Source organism: Harpegnathos saltator, unplaced genomic scaffold (assembly GCF_003227715.2).
Source record: "Harpegnathos saltator strain DR-91 unplaced genomic scaffold, Hsal_v8.6 scaffold12, whole genome shotgun sequence".
NCBI classification, from domain to species: Eukaryota; Metazoa; Arthropoda; class Insecta; order Hymenoptera; family Formicidae; genus Harpegnathos; species Harpegnathos saltator.
Genome location: NW_020229895.1, coordinates 1,007,923 through 1,027,318, shown reverse-complemented (window position 1 = coordinate 1,027,318; position 19,396 = coordinate 1,007,923). Strand labels below are relative to the sequence as shown.

The 19,396-nt window shown below is 44.1% G+C and overlaps 3 protein-coding genes across 4 annotated transcripts in view; all 3 read left to right on the top strand.

Annotated features, from left to right (window-relative positions):
- LOC105182316 (1-phosphatidylinositol 4,5-bisphosphate phosphodiesterase epsilon-1) overlaps nucleotides 1-8,334 on the top strand; it is a 160,715-nt gene extending 152,381 nt beyond the window's left edge. Inside the window, exons 11-20 of the mRNA XM_011139660.3 lie at nucleotides 1,097-1,385; nucleotides 1,552-1,745; nucleotides 1,921-2,219; nucleotides 2,359-2,585; nucleotides 2,989-3,216; nucleotides 3,588-3,812; nucleotides 3,922-4,225; nucleotides 4,614-4,968; nucleotides 5,295-5,618; nucleotides 6,005-8,334. Coding sequence (XP_011137962.1) covers nucleotides 1,097-1,385; nucleotides 1,552-1,745; nucleotides 1,921-2,219; nucleotides 2,359-2,585; nucleotides 2,989-3,216; nucleotides 3,588-3,812; nucleotides 3,922-4,225; nucleotides 4,614-4,968; nucleotides 5,295-5,618; nucleotides 6,005-7,532 — 3,973 coding nt within the window. The 3' untranslated portion in view covers nucleotides 7,533-8,334. The remainder of the gene's footprint in view (nucleotides 1-1,096; nucleotides 1,386-1,551; nucleotides 1,746-1,920; nucleotides 2,220-2,358; nucleotides 2,586-2,988; nucleotides 3,217-3,587; nucleotides 3,813-3,921; nucleotides 4,226-4,613; nucleotides 4,969-5,294; nucleotides 5,619-6,004) is intronic.
- A 3,718-nt stretch (nucleotides 8,335-12,052) lies between these two features.
- Nucleotides 12,053-16,319, top strand: LOC105182317 (N-acetylneuraminate lyase). The gene is made up of 8 exons (XM_011139661.3): nucleotides 12,053-14,239; nucleotides 14,656-14,717; nucleotides 14,843-14,913; nucleotides 15,082-15,227; nucleotides 15,377-15,545; nucleotides 15,611-15,756; nucleotides 15,857-16,028; nucleotides 16,097-16,319. Exons 1-8 carry the CDS (start codon nucleotides 14,234-14,236, stop codon nucleotides 16,255-16,257), a joined length of 933 nt encoding a protein of 310 aa, XP_011137963.1. The 5' UTR covers nucleotides 12,053-14,233; the 3' UTR covers nucleotides 16,258-16,319.
- Nucleotides 16,320-18,204: 1,885 nt separating this feature from the next.
- Ccdc58 (Coiled-coil domain-containing 58) lies at nucleotides 18,205-19,251 on the top strand. 2 transcript variants are annotated; one of them, XM_011139663.3, is made up of 2 exons: nucleotides 18,205-18,332; nucleotides 18,832-19,251. In XM_011139663.3, the coding sequence occupies exons 1-2, from the start codon at nucleotides 18,246-18,248 to the stop codon at nucleotides 19,216-19,218; spliced, it is 474 nt and encodes a 157-aa protein (XP_011137965.2). In that variant the 5' UTR covers nucleotides 18,205-18,245; the 3' UTR covers nucleotides 19,219-19,251. The 2 variants fall into 2 exon arrangements, with proteins under 2 accessions (XP_011137965.2, XP_019696550.2); XM_019840991.2 differs by lacking the exon at nucleotides 18,205-18,332 and adding an exon at nucleotides 18,546-18,639.
- The last annotated feature ends 145 nt before the right edge of the window (nucleotides 19,252-19,396 follow it).

Sequence of the window (19,396 nt, the reverse complement as noted above, 5' to 3'; positions counted from 1 at the left end):
GTAAAAATCGTCTCGAACGGAAAGAAATGTCCCACAAGATGAGAACAAAGAGAAAAATGCTCGTATCTCTGATAAAACTGTTTAGTTGAGGCATTTTTTAATAGCAACCAAATATCTTGTTTCATATAACAAAATATTTAGTTGTCTCAACGTTAAATATATTTTTCTGCTTTGTTCTCTGGACCAAATGATTTTGTTCTTAGACTTCATATGTAAAAATTAAGCATTTCAGCATTATTTTATCCATAAAAATTACATAATAGCGAAATATTATTTTACATAAACTAAAATAATGCCCAACGGATACTATCTTGTCTTTCCGTGCACTAAAATTTAGATTTTATGTATTAAGAAAAAATTATAGTATTTTTAACAAAATTCATATAGTTAAAACTTTTTAGTTGCTATAACGAAAGTATTACGTTATACGAACAAACCGTAACCAAACGGGATATTTGTTTACAGGAACTAAACAGTTTTGTTGGGCATATTTTAACCAAATTATTTTGTTGTTACAACAAAATTTTGATTCACGCAACAATACATTTTTCCTAGTGTACAAGGAGAATATCTAATTTAGAGATCAAACTGTGATTTTCCGGCTTTCATCCCGTTGTCCGAAATTTTCCGTCAATTTCTTTCCGAGAACAATCCAATTCTTCGAAACACCCTGATTCGGAAATATGCTGCGCTTCCGTCTTTTTCTATTCTTTTTCTTTTTTTTGCAATTTCCTCCTTTTGCACGGTGAAAAGTCCCCTCGGGGGGCGCATATTCGAATTAGAGAGATTAGCCCGCGAGTATTTTTGATATTTTACTGTTCAACGCGGCGCCCGTGCGCCGTTTGAACTCGAATCTGCGTCGTCAAAGGGAACAAACGACAGTCCGCAAATCGTAAACCGGCTAAACTCGCGGTGTATCAATGATCCGTTAATATTGCATTATCCAGAGGTATGGTGTGTATTAACGTTATTAATAATAACGCACACCTCGCCGCTCCAACAATTCAATTTGCGAATTATCGTTAAAACGCGCGCGCGCCGAGTTTGCGGATTACGCGAAATTAGTTATGTAATATGCGGGTCGCTCCGCTTGCAGAATATGGTATATGGGACTGTGTTGGATATTGCGAGGCCTCAAACGACAGCAACAGCTAACGGATCGTAGATCGCGCTGGCTGAAGGACAAATATCTTCAGCTGTACTTCGAGGAGAACGGCTCGAGCCCGATCACGGCCGACGCTATACGCGTGTTCGGCGGTCGCGACTGGTCGGCCCTGACGGAAAGCGCCGGCACGTTGTCGCCGACGAGCAGCAGCACCTTGCGCAGACGGAACGTCAAAGGCAAAAAGACCAAGTCGATCGGCAACATTCACATTTTGGCCAAGGTTCGCACACACGTACACACACCTGCCTCCCGAATCCCTTTTGCAAGTCGAGTCTCCTCCTCCCCGGGAATGCTCTGCTTTATTTTACTTTACTTTGGCGCGCGCGCGCTCGGAGATGACGCGTCCACCCGTCACCCGATTGAACGAGATCTCGCTTTTCACGTAGGACCTGAGTCAAAAGCAGTACGACTCCTCGGACGGTCTAGCCAGTCTTCGTCACATCGCCGGTAGCCGAGAATCCCTCACGAGGATCATACCAGTGTCACCGCGAGCGAGCAGAGACCGAATCCCACCCCGTAGCCCGCCCGGTTCGGCTGAACGTATCATCTCTTCCAATCTGCCTTACTCCACTTTTCAAAGGTACATCACTTGCCTACACATCTCGAGACTCTCTGAGAAGAGAGTTCCTCCCGCTGGGAGGAAAATTTGCTCGAGTCCCGATCGGTGAAACGAGAGAAATCACTCGATCGCGGAGTTGAGTCCAAATACGAACAATGAATCGTCGCGCTCATCTCGCGCGATAACGCGCGCGTAGTCTGTTATGTGTTGCCAGAGAGAAGGACAAGAACGGAGCGGGTGGCATGCCGGGAGTGTCGGAGCCGCCTTGGCAGGTGAAAGCGCAACACACCTCGATCATGTACGAGACACAATTGAGTTTTGTGGAGTTTGTGGCGCTTTTCCGCTCGTTCAGCTTGCGAGCCCGGAAAGACCTGAAGGAGCTGTTCGGTCAGCTGGCGATCACGTGTCGTAGCCAGAGCGACGGCTCATTGAGAGACTTCAGCATGCGACCAGCCGTGCTGAGGCAGACCAGCGACGCCACTCCGCAGAGAATCGGTAAATCGAAAGCGAAGCGAACCGATGTAATTTCGAGATCGATGCGAATCACGATACCGAGAACATCGAGTTTACCGAAATTGCATCACGGTCTCAGTCCATGCGAACTTTATCTGACCAACGTTCGAACACGGCACAGGCTTGTTGACGAGGAATAACTCCATCGACTGCAACGAGTACAAGACGAACGTGAATCTGCAGAAGAAGCAGATCTTCGACGCTGTCGCGGCATCGAGCATAGTCGATAATTGCTCCGGCGTGGAGACGTCGAAATCCCAAGTGATCACCTTGGCGACGTTCACGAAATTCCTCGAGTCCCGGCAGCAGGAGAAACTCAGCGACGAGAACATCAAGGCGCTGATCAAGGTAAATGTAACACGCAGCGTAACAAAGAGGATACGTGCCGAGTATTTCGTGCTGTCGTGAGAGAGCTTTCGCTCACGCGCAATCAGTAAGCCTTATCACAGACAGACAGATTGGGCGGACTAAGGTGGCGGATTAAGGGCGGACTAAGGTGCTTGCGTGGAATCTCGCGAGCAAAATGTTCTCGCAGAAAGACGACGGGCGGGTTCTTGCCCGCCTCGCCTCGACGACTCTCCACGACGAACTCTCTCCGTCGTTTTCGGGATTCGTGAATCGTGATTTCAATTTGCCTTTGCCCGGAGACACAGAATACCGGCCGGCCAACTTCCTCGCTCGCCGCATCGCGATACGCACGAACTATACGCGATGTAACACAATCAAGCGAGCCTGTTTACTCTCATTTCAGAGGCACGAACCGGACCCGGCGCTTCGCACACAGTGGTGTTTGTCTTTCGAGGGTTTTGCGCGGTATATGATGGACAAGGACAATTATGCCTTCCCGAACGAGTACGCGACACCATTCGAGACTGAGATGCAGCAGCCGCTGTCGCAATATTACATCGCCAGCTCGCACAACACTTATTTGACCGGGCATCAGCTCAAAGGGGAATCCTCGGTGCAACTGTATTCACAGGTGGGCTGTAGCTCTTACAATAGAAATAGATTCATCCACGAGCCTACCTAGGATTTTTATCAAATTGCCACTGTAACCGTTATGGTCGCATTTAATTACGCGCGCGCGACTTATCCAACTTATCCAACCTATCCAACTAACTTATCCAACTAACCAAATTAATGCAAAGTTTTCCGTGATACTTTTACGAGAGAACTGAGAATTAAAAAAGTTGGCTGGAAAGTTGACAAAACTGGACACTTTTCAGTGTCCGCAGTGGATGAAAGATTTGATTCCACCGAGGCTGAGAAGCTTTTTGAAACGCGAGTAACTTGAGTCGCAATTAAAGCGAGAAGGAGGTGCAGCAGTTGGAACAATCACAATATTTTTAGGTACTCTTAACCGGATGCCGCTGCGTGGAGCTCGATTGTTGGGACGGTGACGACGGATCCCCGCTGATCTATCACGGCCACACATTCACCACCAAGATACCGTTCCGATCGGTCGTGGAAGCGATCGATCGAAGCGCGTTCGTCAGTTCCCCCTATCCCGTGATCCTTTCCATCGAGAATCACTGCTCGCCGAGCCAGCAGGCACGCATGGCTCAAATATTTCAGGTACGTTAATTACGCTCAATCGCGCTTCATTATTCGCGCCATTAGTTATTCTCATCGCACATAAGCGTCCATAATCACGACCGACCCCGCTCTCTCCCTTTCGTTTCAGTCCGTTTTTGGCGAGAAATTGGTGACGAAATTCCTCTTCGAGACCGACTTCGGCGACGACCCGCAGCTGCCGTCGCCGTCGCAGCTCTGTTACCGGATCTTGATCAAGAACAAGAAACTGGTGGTCGACCCTACCGGACCGCTTTCGCACGTGTCCCTCAGCCACCGCGGCAAGATGCTGATGTCGGATCGCGCGTCCTCGATGAAGCAAATGCGGACCGACGTGAGCAGCACGTCGGTCGTCGAGTACTTCAGCGAGGACGAGGACGACGAAGAAGACGACGACGAGGACGACAATATCGACGGTAAGGACGACATGCGCGAGCCGCGATATCGAGCCGCGCCGAAGAAAAAGAAGAAGAAACTTAGCCGGCGCAGTACACCGGCTTATTTAGAGGGATCGGTGTTTTTCCGAAGGATATCGAAGCTCGCGTCCCCTTAATCTCTCCTGAGCCCAGGTTTAATAACTAAATACGGTACGCATGTTGCATCGCATGGTGTATCCTGCAGCCGTTCTGCTTAATTGCTCCGCTTATCTCTCCCGAGTTTATCGCGCGCGCGCGCGCGCGCGCGCTTAAGCGCCCTGGTAAGCCCTGGTTGGAGAAAAATAATTAATCGTAATTGCGACGATGAAAAATTTGCCGAAGCGACGTGTCGCGACACGCGACTATAGATGGCGCCGTAATTTTGCAGACAACTCGATCTCGAGCTACGAGAGGTACCTGGGCGGCAGCCAAGCGCTGCATGGCCGATTAAAATCAGATCCGGCGGTGGATGACAAATCGCAGAAGCAAAGCAGCCAGATAGCCAAAGAACTGTCGGACCTGGTGATCTATCTGCAGGCGATTAAATTCCGCGGATTGAACACAGCACCCGGCACAGCGGCGCCGGGGAAAACGCGCCACCAGCCGCACACGGGCCCGGTTCAGAGGCACAGCATCGCCGGCATAGGGTCCAGCAGCATAGCCTCCTCCTCGGGATCGCCGCAGTCGCTCTCGACGTCCGCCTCGCTCGCGAGCGGCGGCAGCAATATAGAAAATCTCTTCAGGTTGGTCCCGCGCACGCGAGCGGAGCTTACAATGAGTAGGGTGCGAGCTGAGAGCGCGAAACGATGCTGGGAATATTTGTTTATTTATCTTTTTTTTCTTATATTTAATGAAAATGCAAATGGGAGTTTCATTGCGAGTTGTCCGCTCCTCTCGCTTCTTCCGTCTTCATCATCTTACTTGAATATTAATTTGTCTGAATTATTTTTTATTCTAGTCGAAATAATTTTATTGCATCGTTTTGCATTCCCTGCGACGACTCTGCGAGTCGTGTCTCCAACTTTCGCAAACGTGAAAAGTCTAAGGAATTAATTTTGCTTATCGCTAGATCTACCAGAGGAGTGCCGGTCTGCTTCCAATGTTCGTCTCTGAACGAGAGCACGGCCAAGAAGATTTGCAGGAAGCAGCCGCTAGGAGTCGTCGCCCATTCAGAGACCCAGCTGATCCGAACGTACCCCGCAGGAATGCGTATCGATTCTACAAATTTCAACCCCGTAATATTCTGGGCATTCGGGATTCAAATGGTCGCGTTGAATTATCAGACCGACGACGCGGGCTTGCACCTGAACACGGCCATGTTCGAGCAAAATGGTCAATGCGGATACGTCAGGAAACCTTCGGTGATGTGGGATAAAGGGCACATGATGTACAGGTGAGCTCATCGCACCTGACTTTACGATCTCTTACGATCAAAATTACTCTTCCCGATAGATCAAATCTTTTAAAGAGCAAAAAAATCAGACGCGTATAAAGTGTTAAGATAATTAATATCTCGTATCTGCCTGAAATTTTTTCAAACGAGGCATTTAATAATTTTGAGAAATTGGATCCTTTCTCTTCGCTTCATTTTAATAAGAAAAGAATGAAGATCTCCGAGAATATATTATCCGAGAGAGCGCGAGAGACGTATCTTTTTCCTCTAATGCACGCCGTTTGCACGCGTGGTGTACGCGTTACACAAGAATTGGATTGATTGATAAATTATGAATAGCGGTTGCTAAGTGCTCTCCTCGAACGATCGCAAACACGTGTCGACAGGCGGTTCAACCCATGGGACAAGGAGTTCGACGGGCTGCACTCGGCACACTTGAGTCTGTCAATAGTCTCGGGACAATATGTCTCGTCGACCAACTTCCTCACCAGTACATACGTCGAGGTCGAGCTGGTCGGTATACCGATCGACTGCGCGAAGCACAAAACGAAGGTGATCCAAAACAACGCGGTGAATCCGATCTGGAACGAGAAATTCTGCTTCCAAGTGATGTTCAAGGACCTCGCCTTCCTGCGCTTCGGCGTGGTCGAGGCGAGCTCGCACCACCTGATCGCGCAGCGCGTGATACCGCTCAAGTGTCTGCGACCTGGCTACCGACACGTGCGACTGCGCTCCTGCAAGAACAAGCCACTGGCCCTATCCACGCTGTTCATCTACTCGCGAATGGAGGAAGAGAGCCTGGACTACAACACCTGCTGCCGCGACCACAAGGAGTCGTCCAAGCGTCTCTCCTCGGGCAAAGAGCCCGAGAAACTCAGCACTGTCGACCCCGGCCTGGGCGGTGTCACTCTCAAGAGGCGAATGTTCTTCTTGATGGTCTACCATGTGATACCGGAGGAACCCTACACCATCCTCAAGGTAACTCAAGAGAGCACCACGCAGGAAGTGATGCTGCAAGCTTTGCAGAAGGCAGGGATATCGCCCGACCACGTGGACGAGTACATCTTGGTGGAAGAAGTGTTTCGCGGCTGGGAGAAAAGGGACAAGGAAGAGCTACCGACCCAACGCGTGCTCGATCCTACGGAACATCCACTTCAGGCGCAAGCTTTGTGGAAAGGCCAAGGTCGTTTTCTTCTGAAACGAGTCGGGGACGATCCGAGCAGCAGAGCGTGGTTGGCCTCCATCAGAAGTACAGCCGGCCATTCGAAGCTCAACGACTCAAACTCGAGGGACCAATCCACTCACATATGGGACGAGGCGGCCACCTTCCTCGTCTGCATCTACAACGTATCACCCGAGATCCCTTACGCGATTCTACGCGTGCCGGTGAGCAGCTCAGCGCAAGATGTGCTGGCGCAAGCTCTGGTGAAGGCTCGGAGAATGGAGGACCCGATGAAGTTCGCCCTGGTCGAGGAACTGGAATGGGGTGGCGCGGCCGCCGTGGGCAGCGGGAACCGTCAACTGAGGGTGTTGCGCGACGACGAGAACGTCTACAGCACGCAGGCGTTCTGGAAGACACTCGGCAGGTTCATCCTGAGGGAACGGGAGCAAGCCATCCCGAGGATGCGACACCTCCTGCCCGCGACCCTCGACAGACTCAGCAAGGGATTCTCCGTGGGCAGATCGGTGTCGCTGCCGGGATCCAGCAAGGAGAAGGTGCCGGTCTCGGGAGTACTGTCCGACCCGACCTCGAGAGGTTTGAGATATCGACTGCCGGGACGATGGCAGATGTCGGGACGCAGGCATCGCGAGGTCCACTCCGACGGCGAGGACACTCGCGAGTCCGACATCCTGAATGCCGCTCTTCACCTGAAGAAAGTGTCATTAAGGAAACTGACAGTTTGGAAGTCATAGTGGCAGTCAAGGGCGACGTCGATATCATCGATCTTCGCCGCTCGGAGAAGCCCATTGTAAGCCAATTGTAGTCCAGTTAAAGTCGGTCAAAATCTAGTCCTGATCTAGTCCTGATCTTGCGAGAACGATCCTATGTCGACTATCCTGTCGAGCTGCGCTATGCGGAAGGAAAAGGGCTTGGACCAGGGAAATCGAGAGATATCATGCGCCGCGTGGTCTCGCGTCGGTCGCCAGATGTTCGAAGGAGAGAGAAAAAACAAGTTACACGAGTAACTCGGTAAGTCTTGCAGAAGAAGATGAAAACTCGAGACTGACACGATTGACACAGTCCTAGTACGATTGCCAAAGAAACCCTAGACCGAGCGCTTTTCTTATCATCGCGGCCGTGCGGCGACATTGATGCGAGACATAGCAGACGAGTGGTTTCTTCAGGGAACAAAGAGATTCTTCGACCCTTACGATTACGATCAGCCGCGCGCGATTCTCGAACGAAACGTCAGGTTCGAGCGCGACGACCAAAGTAGACCCAACGTCAGCGGGCTAGAAGCTTCCCGGAGGAAAGATGGGAAGGAGGACACCGCGCATATGAAGACCACCAACAACGCTAAGTCGCGCCGTCATTTTGAGGAATTTTTTAAAAGTTAAAATATGTGGCATGCCTGTCGTAGCAGCAGCTGCTAACGATCGCACAATCATCATTAAGTGGCAAAAAGCGACGATTCTTCAATCCCCTTAAGTTTCTCAAGAACCGACACGACCGTCATGTCGCGCGTCAAACCCCCACGTTACCCCACGTAATACACGTCAAACGGGAGTTCATTTCACGTAGCGTGGCAGTAAATTTGTCAGACGCGAGTCGACGTTGATCGGCCGTGTCTGATCGGCGCGCTGGCGCGTCGGAAAAATTAGTGCCACGTAGCGGCTGATTTTATTATTTTTGTACAACGAATAACTGGAGGGGGGAGAGCGCGATTCTCGCCTGTCGACGGGCGATCGCTCACGATCGCTCTAAAGAAACTTTGCCAAAAAGAAACGACATACGACAGTCTAATAAGTGATCTAGGATCCGCGTGTAGACGTATTTGTCGGAAGTGCTTCCCGTTTCAGCGTGTTTCCGTTCGAGACGCAGATCGGAAAAGAAAAGAAGAAACTACCCGTTTACCCACTCGATAGCCACTCGTGTCTCCGGAAGGATTGTCGCAGCCTCTTCTCTGCGACTTCTCGTCTTTGTCTTTCTCTCTCATTTGCGTCCCAAGCGTCGTCTTTATCATTTTTCAACGTCGTACCTGAAGTTTTGCATTACGATACGAGAGCTGCGCTCTCGCGCGAAAGCCCTGCGACAAAGTCACGTGTATCATCGTTATTGTCGTTCACTTCGTTCACCTCGCTCTGCTCAGCGTCTGCAAAACGATCGTTTTCCGTTTCCTCGCCTGACCGATCGTGTGATAAAGGAACCCGACGAGAATCCGACGAGAGAAAGAGAGAGAAAGAGCGTCGTAGTATATTCGGCAGATGCTAACGCGTAAAAGCTATATTTACTATATATTGTTAACGCTAGAGGGTAGATCGATGTTGCATTCTCGATTACCGTCCCTCTCTCCTAATTGTGTTTAGCGAACGTATACATATAATATATATACATATATATATTATATAAATATATATATATATATATGTGTGTGTGTGTATGTGTGTGTATACATATATAAAACGTAGATTGTAAATACGAGACCAAGGAGTGTCGAATGGAAAAATTCGCGTTCGAGTGTGTGTGCTATGCTAATCGCGCTGTTCAATTATTTTTTCACGCGAGAGAGAGAGAGAGAGAGAGAGACCGCGCGCGCGAACGGACGCGCGCGTCCGCCCGATTGTGGTCGACGCGCGGTCCGGAGCCGACAGCCTAATTTTTCCGAAGCTAATTCCGCTATTTTAACGTTAATTAAATAACGAGGAACAAATACGAGGAATCACACGTCGCACGCCAGTGAGGTCGCGAACACAGCCTTGCCCCGTCTTCCATGAATCGTTCCAGATGTTTTATATATTTTCGAGACGCCCCCGCCGACTGATTTTTTAGAAGCGCCGCGGAATCGCCGGGATCTTTTCAATGCAAATTCCATCATATCCCACCTTCTTCTAAGATACTTCGCGACGTCACTGGAAGGACTCTGTATATTTTTCGATACTACTTCCTTCGCGCTGGTGTTTATCTAGTCTCTTTTAAAACACACACACACACACACAAATCACATATCTCCACGAGAGACCAATGAGCACAGACGGAAACAAAAGATAAGGGACGAACACGCAGGCCAATTATATTTATACGTATTATCCCCGAGAGAGTATAGTATGATGAAGAAGAAGATGACGATGAAGAAGCGGATGAGAAAGATGATGAAAGAAATACTGTTCGATAAAGTAATTATCCCATAGAGGCGTAGATCGACACAGCCCGTGAACGCGATCGCGTCGTATCTGCCAGCGACGAGGACGCGATTCGACTTGAAGGCCGATTGGCGATCCGCAGCGTCGCATCATCGAGAGAGGACGTGCGAGCCGAGCGTGTTTGCTATTCGAATCGCGCGATCGTCGCGTAGCGTAATCATCCTCGCAGATACGTAGATCGAGGCTAGCTAGATCGCCGTCTGATCCGACGATCGGCGTAATCCACGCAATGGACAATATTGCGAGCGTTGCAGGCTGCGACCACACGCGCGCGTGTCGCTCCTCAGAAAATACACACCACCCGCTGATGAGCATTCACGCAAGCCCTCGGAATATTTCTACATTTGTGACGAAAAACGGAGAAAAGAAAAAGAAAAAGAGCAGAACGCCTCTCGATTAGCTCGTACTCGCCGTTATTACAATCTCTCTTCTTCCTCTTCCCGACTGTTTTCGTGCTTTTGTTTCCCAGAGATGCTCGCATTTTGCACGGGAGCCTAAGAGTGCGTTAGAGTCCCGTTTTGCGGTATAACTTGACACATAAATTCATTCCGGTCGCGTCCTGTGCGAAAGATCGCGATGCAAAGTGAAATCTCGCGCGCGTGTCGTCGGCGGGAGAACCGATCTTCGCGAGTCGCGAACTTGACGAGTACAACACGGGCGTACGTACATATGCATGTATGTAGTTTGCGCGATAAAAAGGCAGCAATTAGAAGCCGGATCAAAGTGTATCCCGGCGAATACGCCGCAGCAGTATTTCTTCAATACATATATATATATATACACATAATGTAAAAAGGGAGAGCAGAGAGCATCTTGTGAGAGGAACGTTATGTACATAAGCAGTAACGAACAATGGCTACTAATAACGATAATTAATTACTATAATTAATATTCGACGCTCCTTGGACCTCCGGCTAAACCCCCCGCATCGTGAGAATCATCGACTACGCGAACGCGGACGAGGCTCTCTTATCGGGCGTTTCTTCTTCACCGGTCGCAACCGGTGACCGCTCGTCGCGTCGCGTCGCGCCGCGCCGCCGCAGAACGTTGCAACGAGCTGGCATACGATTGACCGACAAATTCCGCGTCCGGAAAGCGTGGACGCTGCCGAGGATCGCGGAATCGTCGCGATGCCGCGTCGGGAAACCGATCGAAATCGCGAGTTCGGCAACGGTGAGACCGCGTTGCTTCAACTTCGTAATAACCAATGATCGGTAACCAATTGATCGCGTTCTGATTTTGCTACGCGAAACCGACGAAAATAATTATTTCCTCTACTACACCGCCGTCATTGGCGCGAGAACAAATTAATTACTCCTTTTCATCGCTCACTTTGATCATCTGTGCATCGTACCAGCATTGAGATTAACGCGCGTGACATGTTTGCTTTACTCCGGCAATGCGACGCAGCGAAGCTTTACCGTTAATTAACTGTTACCGCTAATTAACGATCATCAGGGTTGCGTCTCCTTGGCTCGGATGAAGGAACAAATGAAACATCGTCCGCGGTATTTTTCGCGTCGCGCGATGAATACCATGTGATCGCACTACAATCCTCCGGAAATCCGACAACGTCCACGCTCGACGGACCGACTTCCCTCCCTTCCCCCTTCGCGGCCGATCCCGAAGGGCTCGTTGGACGCGTCTGAAGGGTGGCTGCCGCGTATTGAGCTGCGCGCGCGCGCACGAAACAACTACTTCTTAATATATTTTTGGGACCACTCTGATTAAGGATTCTACCGAGCGAGCTCCCCCGAGGAGCCGAATCTACGTAAACCTACGTAAACGATGCAGTATTAAGTCTACCTCCGCCTCTCCTCCGCTCGGCCATAGCACGGCACGGGCAGAGAAAGGGCGAGGGAGACGACGGAGCGCGGAGGAGCCGACAGGAGCACGACGCGAACGGTGAACCATCCTCGAGGAGGTCGTGCGAGAGCCGAAAACCAAGGAGAAAAAAAGATGCTTGAACGCGCCGACCAGGCATATCCCTGACTGTACATATCCGTGATTCTTCGGTAGCTGTTATGTTATAATTATGAGAAACGCGCGTATAATATATATATATATATATATATATATATATATATAAATATATAAATATATGATCGTGCGCACATATACGTGTTGCTCTCGAAGAGGCATCGTCGAGCTGATGCGCTGCATTTTACGGAGCGTGCCGTTCCGGAGCCAAAGGAAAGCTAATGCAAAAGAGGAGAGGAAACGAAACGAACAATCTTCTAGCGGGAAAGCGAGAGAGGAAGAGCGGGAGAGAGAGAGAGAGGGAGGGGGGGGAGAGAGAGAGAGAGAGAGAGAGAGAGAACAGAGAAAACTGCGATAGGGTAGTGGTTGATGAAGTGGAACGCGTTTGAAAGAGCGAAGGAAGATGGGAAGTAGGGGAAGAAGATGAAGGAGAAAATGAAAGATAAAAATAAATTAATTAGACGCGTGTTCTCGCCGCGCGCGGTCGGGCTGGCCCGATTACCTCGCCGGTGTGTCGATCTCTCTAATCGAAGTATAATACGATACGAGGTGTCTCTTTTTCATAAGTGTAAAACTTTATCATATACGTAACGCGTTTATCTTGTAAGCGGTTGCTGCCCGCGTCTCTCGTCGACGGCTTTATCCCCGGTTATCATCGTCAATAAAATGTATATCACTGTACGAGCGTTGGCAAAAAAAAACAAAATAAAATAAAATAAAAAATTGTATACGCGAGTTATAGCGAAGCGGTGCAGTAATTAGTCGAATCGCCGAATGTTAATGATCACGTGTTTGTCGAAAAGAAGAAGCCTCGCGATCGGGCTACCTGCGCAAAGAATCAGTCCGTTTTCTCACTTACTTCCAGAGACCGGTCATCTCGCAATGATTTCGCGCGCTACTCGTGATTCATTAAAAATCGCGTTATAGAACAGAAAAAAGCAGAAAGAGAAAAGATACGGCACCGAGAGTGCCACGGAAGAACACTCTGTTGTCGCTGGGGCTTAAGTTTTCTCTCTTAATTGCTGCTACTGATTTCTCACCGAAATTAGATGAAACTTTTACCGATCGATAATAATCGATCGATAATAGATGAGAAAAATTTCATTGTAAACTTTATCGTAGAAGCAAATATTGATCGAGCAGCGAGTCGTCGGGTTAATTGAGCGTTGTGATTGCGCGACGATCGTCACGAACGGTGACGAGTCTTTGAAATGAGCAAGGTGGACGTGACAGATCGTGAGGCAAAACGTAAAAGCATAAAAAAAATAAACGAGGTAATGTTATCGCTAAAAACCAAAAAAACTATTCTCCTAGATGCGCGTATACAGTACGCCGTAGCATGACTTTTCGTCGCATTTGAACGACAATTATTACAAATTAAAGGAAGAACGAGCATTATATGAGTAGCAGCTAACATTAAAAATAGAATTCTCTTTGGCGTTATTATGTAATAAACACTCGAGTAGCCTCCATTCTCGTGTTGTCGAAGAACAAAAGAGAAGCATGTAATATCCGTTAAACAAATAAAAAGAAGCATGCGACCATCTTGGAACATTCTCTTATAGCGAATTTATCATTACAATAATATATTAATACTATTGACATATTGTTGAGAAAAAGAATCTACATGTAAATAAACATAAAGAGCATTTTTATAAATAATCGTCGTCCTTGTTAATTGAATCCTCCCCCTCCCGCCCCGATTGACCGTTACCGCCACCGCCACCTCTTTTCTCCAAGAGGTACTCGTTTCTTCGCGACGTTAATAACCTAACCTAACCTAACCTAACCAAACCTCTAGCCCGATACCTGCGAAACTGCCGATGATGAAGTATCATATGAATTTTCCACTTTGATATTCATCGAATATCGATACTTTATCGGGATATGCATCGGGATATTCCTTAGGCATCGTACACATTTTCCATGAGATTTCGCTCTCTCGTAAAGTATAAAGCAACGACTGCAAAAAAAAAATACCGCGTATCAAAAGTAACGATATCGTATCGGAATTACGGTAACTTCAACACGTTCTAATTCAATCAAAAAGATACGCAATCAGTGTCGTTATCAGTCGCTCGTTACCTCTTCAACAGTTAATATCGCCATCTCGTGACTCGTGCGCTTGTAATTGCAAGCGAATAAACAACGAGCTATCTTATCAGCGCTCGAAAATGCGATTTCACTCACCGCCTGTTGCATAGTTGTCGCCGCGTCGCTCTCCGTGTCGAATTTGTTGCCGGCTCGTAACACACGTCGAAGCTTTCGCAACGATGCCCGTAAGTTGTATCGATGAACGCACGTTAACAACTATCGGAATTTATCACGTATACGAAGCGTACTTTGTTTAAACTAATAAAATTTCGTACTCACGATCCCGTACAAATAGAACCGCGATGCACCGACGTACCGTACGCGAAATTCCGTTGGAAGACGCAGTTCGTCGTGAAGTTGCTGCGCTTCAATATATCGCATTTGCGAATGTTAATAACTGTATTCACGACGATTGTGCGATTGGTAAAATACGAAAGAGAGAGAGAGAGAGAGAGAGAGAGAGAGAGAGAGAGAGAGAGAGAGAGAAAGAGATAGAATTAGATTTATTGTAATATATAAATTTAATTTACCGAGCCACTGCCGAGAAAAAATATATTTTTACTAAAAATATTCTCGAAATTATATTACTTTACATTTGCAGCGGTTATCATACACATACAGGGGTCTTATTGCCCCAGTATTTACTCCCTTTAATAAAGACAGGTAATAATTTTATATACATCAATTATAAAACTCTGATTCATATTTGATTAAATGATAACTCAAACAATTTTTAAGATGTCTTTCAAAATTTCTGTTGAAAATAATTGAAAATACTTGTTCAATAGGTCTCTCAATTTAAATGTTATACCTCAATATGGGAAATATTTGGCAGAGAAGGGAGTCAAAGGTTTACTTGGTAAGCAGCTTCCGTCATTAATATTTTAATTATATGAGTAATGTTCTAGTAACGTTTCAAGTAATGTTACATTTCAATTATTTCAAATAAATTGAGCCAAATGCATTGTCATGTTTAATTTAAAAGTAAAATAGTGATATTTTATCTAACATAATATTCCTGTTGCAGTCAATGGTACAAGTGGTGAAGGAATGTTAATGTCTGTTAGCGAAAGAAAACTTGTCGCTGAAGCCTGGGCAAAAGCAGTGAAAGAAACAAAACAACACTTAATGATTCAAGTAGGAGGTGCTCCTCTCCCTGATGTCATTGAACTTGTAAGTGCAACATATAGCTGTAAGGAAAAGCTGCTTATAGCTATAAGTTTATAGCTATGAGAAAAAATATATAAATATATTAAATGTGCTGTATAAAATATGAAGCCAGCAGATGGAATTGAGTAATAATGGTAATGATAATTTTACAGGCAAAACATGCGGAAAGTCTACATGTAGATGCCATCCTTTGCTTGCCGGAGTTATATTTCAAGCCTACTACTTCTGAACAATTGATTGAATATTTGGATATAATTGGGCAAGCAGCACCAAGCACACCTTTACTTTATTATCATATTCCCATGTTTACGAACGTTAATAGTAAGTAATCTTTTAATCTTTAATGTAGTTACTAATTAAAAGTCACTCAATAAAATGGTTTACAGTACACATGGGGCAATTCCTTAAATCGATTGGTGATGAAATACCGACGTTTGTGGGCATAAAATTCACTAGTGCAAATTTAGATGAAGGTGCACAGGCGCTACATGCTGATGATAAAAAATATGCCATCTTCCTTGGTAATGACCAGGTAAGAATTTTGCTCAAGGTGATTAGAAACAAAGCCTTGCGTTTTCTTTAACTTTAAATTTTAATTTTTAAGAAAATGTATTTTCTCTTTTATCTTCCAGATAATGAACGCCGCATGTGCAATGGGAATGGATTCTTTCATAGCTACCAGCATAAACATATTTCCAGAACTTATAATAGATCTTGTTGCCGCGGGCAAGAATGACGATTCTTTGACAGCTAGAGAGATGCAAGAGAAACTTACAAACTCTGTGATTGCTATATCTAAACATGGTAAATACAATATTGCTTTTATGCAAATTTCCCACCAAGCATATTATCATTAATATGATTATTTGTAGGTTCTTGGGTGGATACTATGAAAACAGCAATGGCTCTTCTTACTGACATTAATGTCGGCCCACCTCGTGAACCGCTTAAACATCTTTCTTTCGATATTTTAAAAAATATGAAGACAGATTTAATAAAACTAGAATATAAACTTACACTTAAGCACAACTGAGAATATTAACAGCTTTCCAAGTCATATTTGTATGGCTTACGTCGCTATCTAGGTGTTTTTTGAAAATAAATATATAATTATATAAAAAAATGTATCTAAATAATAAAAAATATAAAAGAAGAAAGAACCTTATGCCGATTTTATAATAAACTTAATAAGTAAATGGACTAATAAGAGAGAAAAAGAGAGAAACATCCGATTTATTATTAAATTATATTACGATCTCAATCTATCAAAAAGAAAAAAAAGAAAAAATCTCGTTATCTATTGCTATTATCTACTATTGAAGAATATAATTTTTTAAATTCAACCGGTTATAACTTAAAAAAATTTAAGACGAAATATTTCTAAAAACATTTTAAGATGTAAAACTCTTAGTTTTCTTCCATATTTTCTAATATAAAATTTAATCGTTAAAATGTTATAAAAATATAAATCAACATGTCATTGCAATGGACGACAATGTTTTGATGAATTTGAATTTTTACATAAACGCATTGCTATTTATTCAAATTATAACGTCATATCTTTTTATATCTCCAACTAACGACAAATAGCTAAAATTATTGTTGCTTGAAATTGATTCTTACCTTGTTGGACTGATGCCGTTTAGAAACTTTGTTGAACCGTCGTAAAGATGCTCGTATCGTTCAAGTTATAAAGCCCTTCGACTGTGCGGCGTTAGCTTTTGCTACACTGTTGTCTGTTCTCCGATGAATAATAACTAGCTCATTACTGAAAACAATCGTATTGTTTTAATTAAATTTGATATTACGCCAAAGTACTTATGTATTGGCACTTTGAATATCGTACAAATGCACTATCCGATAATTATTACATAAATGTATTAAACCGATCTCGGACAGTATTAATATGATAAAAATATATTGAGAAATGACTCACATACGAGCATTTTGTTAAATTTGTCTTAGTTTCGAGGTATTACTTATTAGAAAAGCACTTACTAGCTAACGAACTAAGTGGCGCCATATTTCAGTATTTGATTGAATTTGTCCATTTGTTTCAAAAATGCCCAACGGTGTACTCGTGCCATCTAGCGAAATCAAATGGAAACTCAGTTATCAAAAGATCGAATCACAATTTAGGTTCCTTCAGAAGTATATAATCATCATATTAATCGAAAAAGATACTACATTTCTAAATACAAAGTTTATTTTCCTTCAGTTAAACATGTATATAGAAATCTAATAATAATTACTATCTTCTAATCTATGTGACAACATAGATTTTTAACTCGTTATCTTAAAAGGAAATAAGAGGTCTAGAGGAAGCAAGGAGGCGATTATTAGACCCGTTATTTTCATGAATTAATTCCTGAGTCTCCGCTATGTGCCGCCATCATACACACCGAGGAACGGACTCATGGTATGGTACAAAATTGGAGTAGCTTCATTTTCTCGACGTGCCGTCAACTTACGGCATTTCTGACGGTTCTAGCTTGTTCTAGCTTGTTCTACTCGACTTTCATACAATACAACCCTTTGCAGTCATTTTGTTTAGCCATATAACTATTTTTAAATTAATTTTAACCTTTGGCGCCAGCACGACACTCGGTGAAAATGTGTCATGCTGGCACCCGTCTCAGTAGTCTTACTAAACGGCAAGTTAGACGTCTTTTATTCTACCACGAAAAATGGGTGAAATTCAAAGGGTTTTAAGGCTTTGGCAAAAATAACAATAGCGGGTTGGTTCTCAAAAAGCATTTTAAAGATTGAAATCTCTTCTTTTCAAGTATATTAAATTGATAATGTTACTTTCATTTGTTACCAGATTATATCAGGTTAAATGAAAAATCGCAATTGTTCAATTATTCCAGTTAAAGTTATATTGAAAATTATAATGAAATTTGTAGTACTATTAAATTAAAAAGAAAAATCATGAGCATAAAAGAAATTAAGCTTAGTAACAAGAGAATTTAATTAATTGTTAAGCAAAGAATAATCGAATATATCGATTAATCGGTGCACATGATCACTTATCTTACTCGTGCGTGGCCTTTGACCTCAACGATGGCAACCGCAAGTGTGCAGTGCGGCGATTTTTTAGAATTTCAGGTATTTCTGAAAGCAGTTACACATGTAACATTCGTCAATTTATGCACCATATTATGCAAATATAAGGAATATACGTATATTTAATAGAACTTAAGTTATTCCAAAGTAACAATGAAGACTTATAATACCGGCTAATAGTTTTATCTTCTTTTATGCACAAAAAATATATTTCGACAGAAGAAAATTATTTAAAGCTCGATAATACATAAATTATCAACGTAATTGTTTGAAGAAATCGCATTTGTGTATATTTATTCACACACGTGCAGCTTTATTGAGAGGTTAGACTGGATGTAAGATTCGCTAGGTTAGCTGCTACCAAAAGAATTATATATATATATATATATATAATTTAAGTATAAGAACTCTATATTTCAACATTTTTCGTTATATGTTCTTTTCGGTATTTCAATATAACATAACATGTTAAAAATAATATCTAAAAAACCTATGATTGAACAAGATTAAATAATAAAAATTTATAATATACATATTTCAGGATATATTAAAAAAGATGAGGCTGGTAGATGATAAAATAATATACATGCTGAACACTACAATTCCAACTGAATCTTTCAAAGGCCAAGTGGACCCTACAACACAATGTAAAGACTTATTCCAGCAAATAGAATCGGAACATACTCAAAGAGAGCAAGCAATCACAAACTGTCTGAATATCACTAAGGAAAAAGTTATGCATATGAAGAAATTAAAAGACCATGGTGACGAGAGTCCAACTCTTATAAAGAATTTGAGAAAAGAACAGAACACATTGAGACTGTTACAAGCTGAGCTTAATATAGAAGAAGTAATAAGACAACGCACAATACAAGTCTACTATGAAAAATGCCGTGGATTTTACAAACCATCACATATGAAAACATAGGAGCTTCCATATAATCCAATAAACTGGATCATTTGGTTACATCATTGGTTCTTAGATCATCCAGTTGCTATATTCAGTTATATATAGTTATGTATATAGCAATCTTAGAAATATTATAGATACAATTTGTTTACTCTTCAAAATACTATATTTTACAACAAAGACACATGTAGTATAT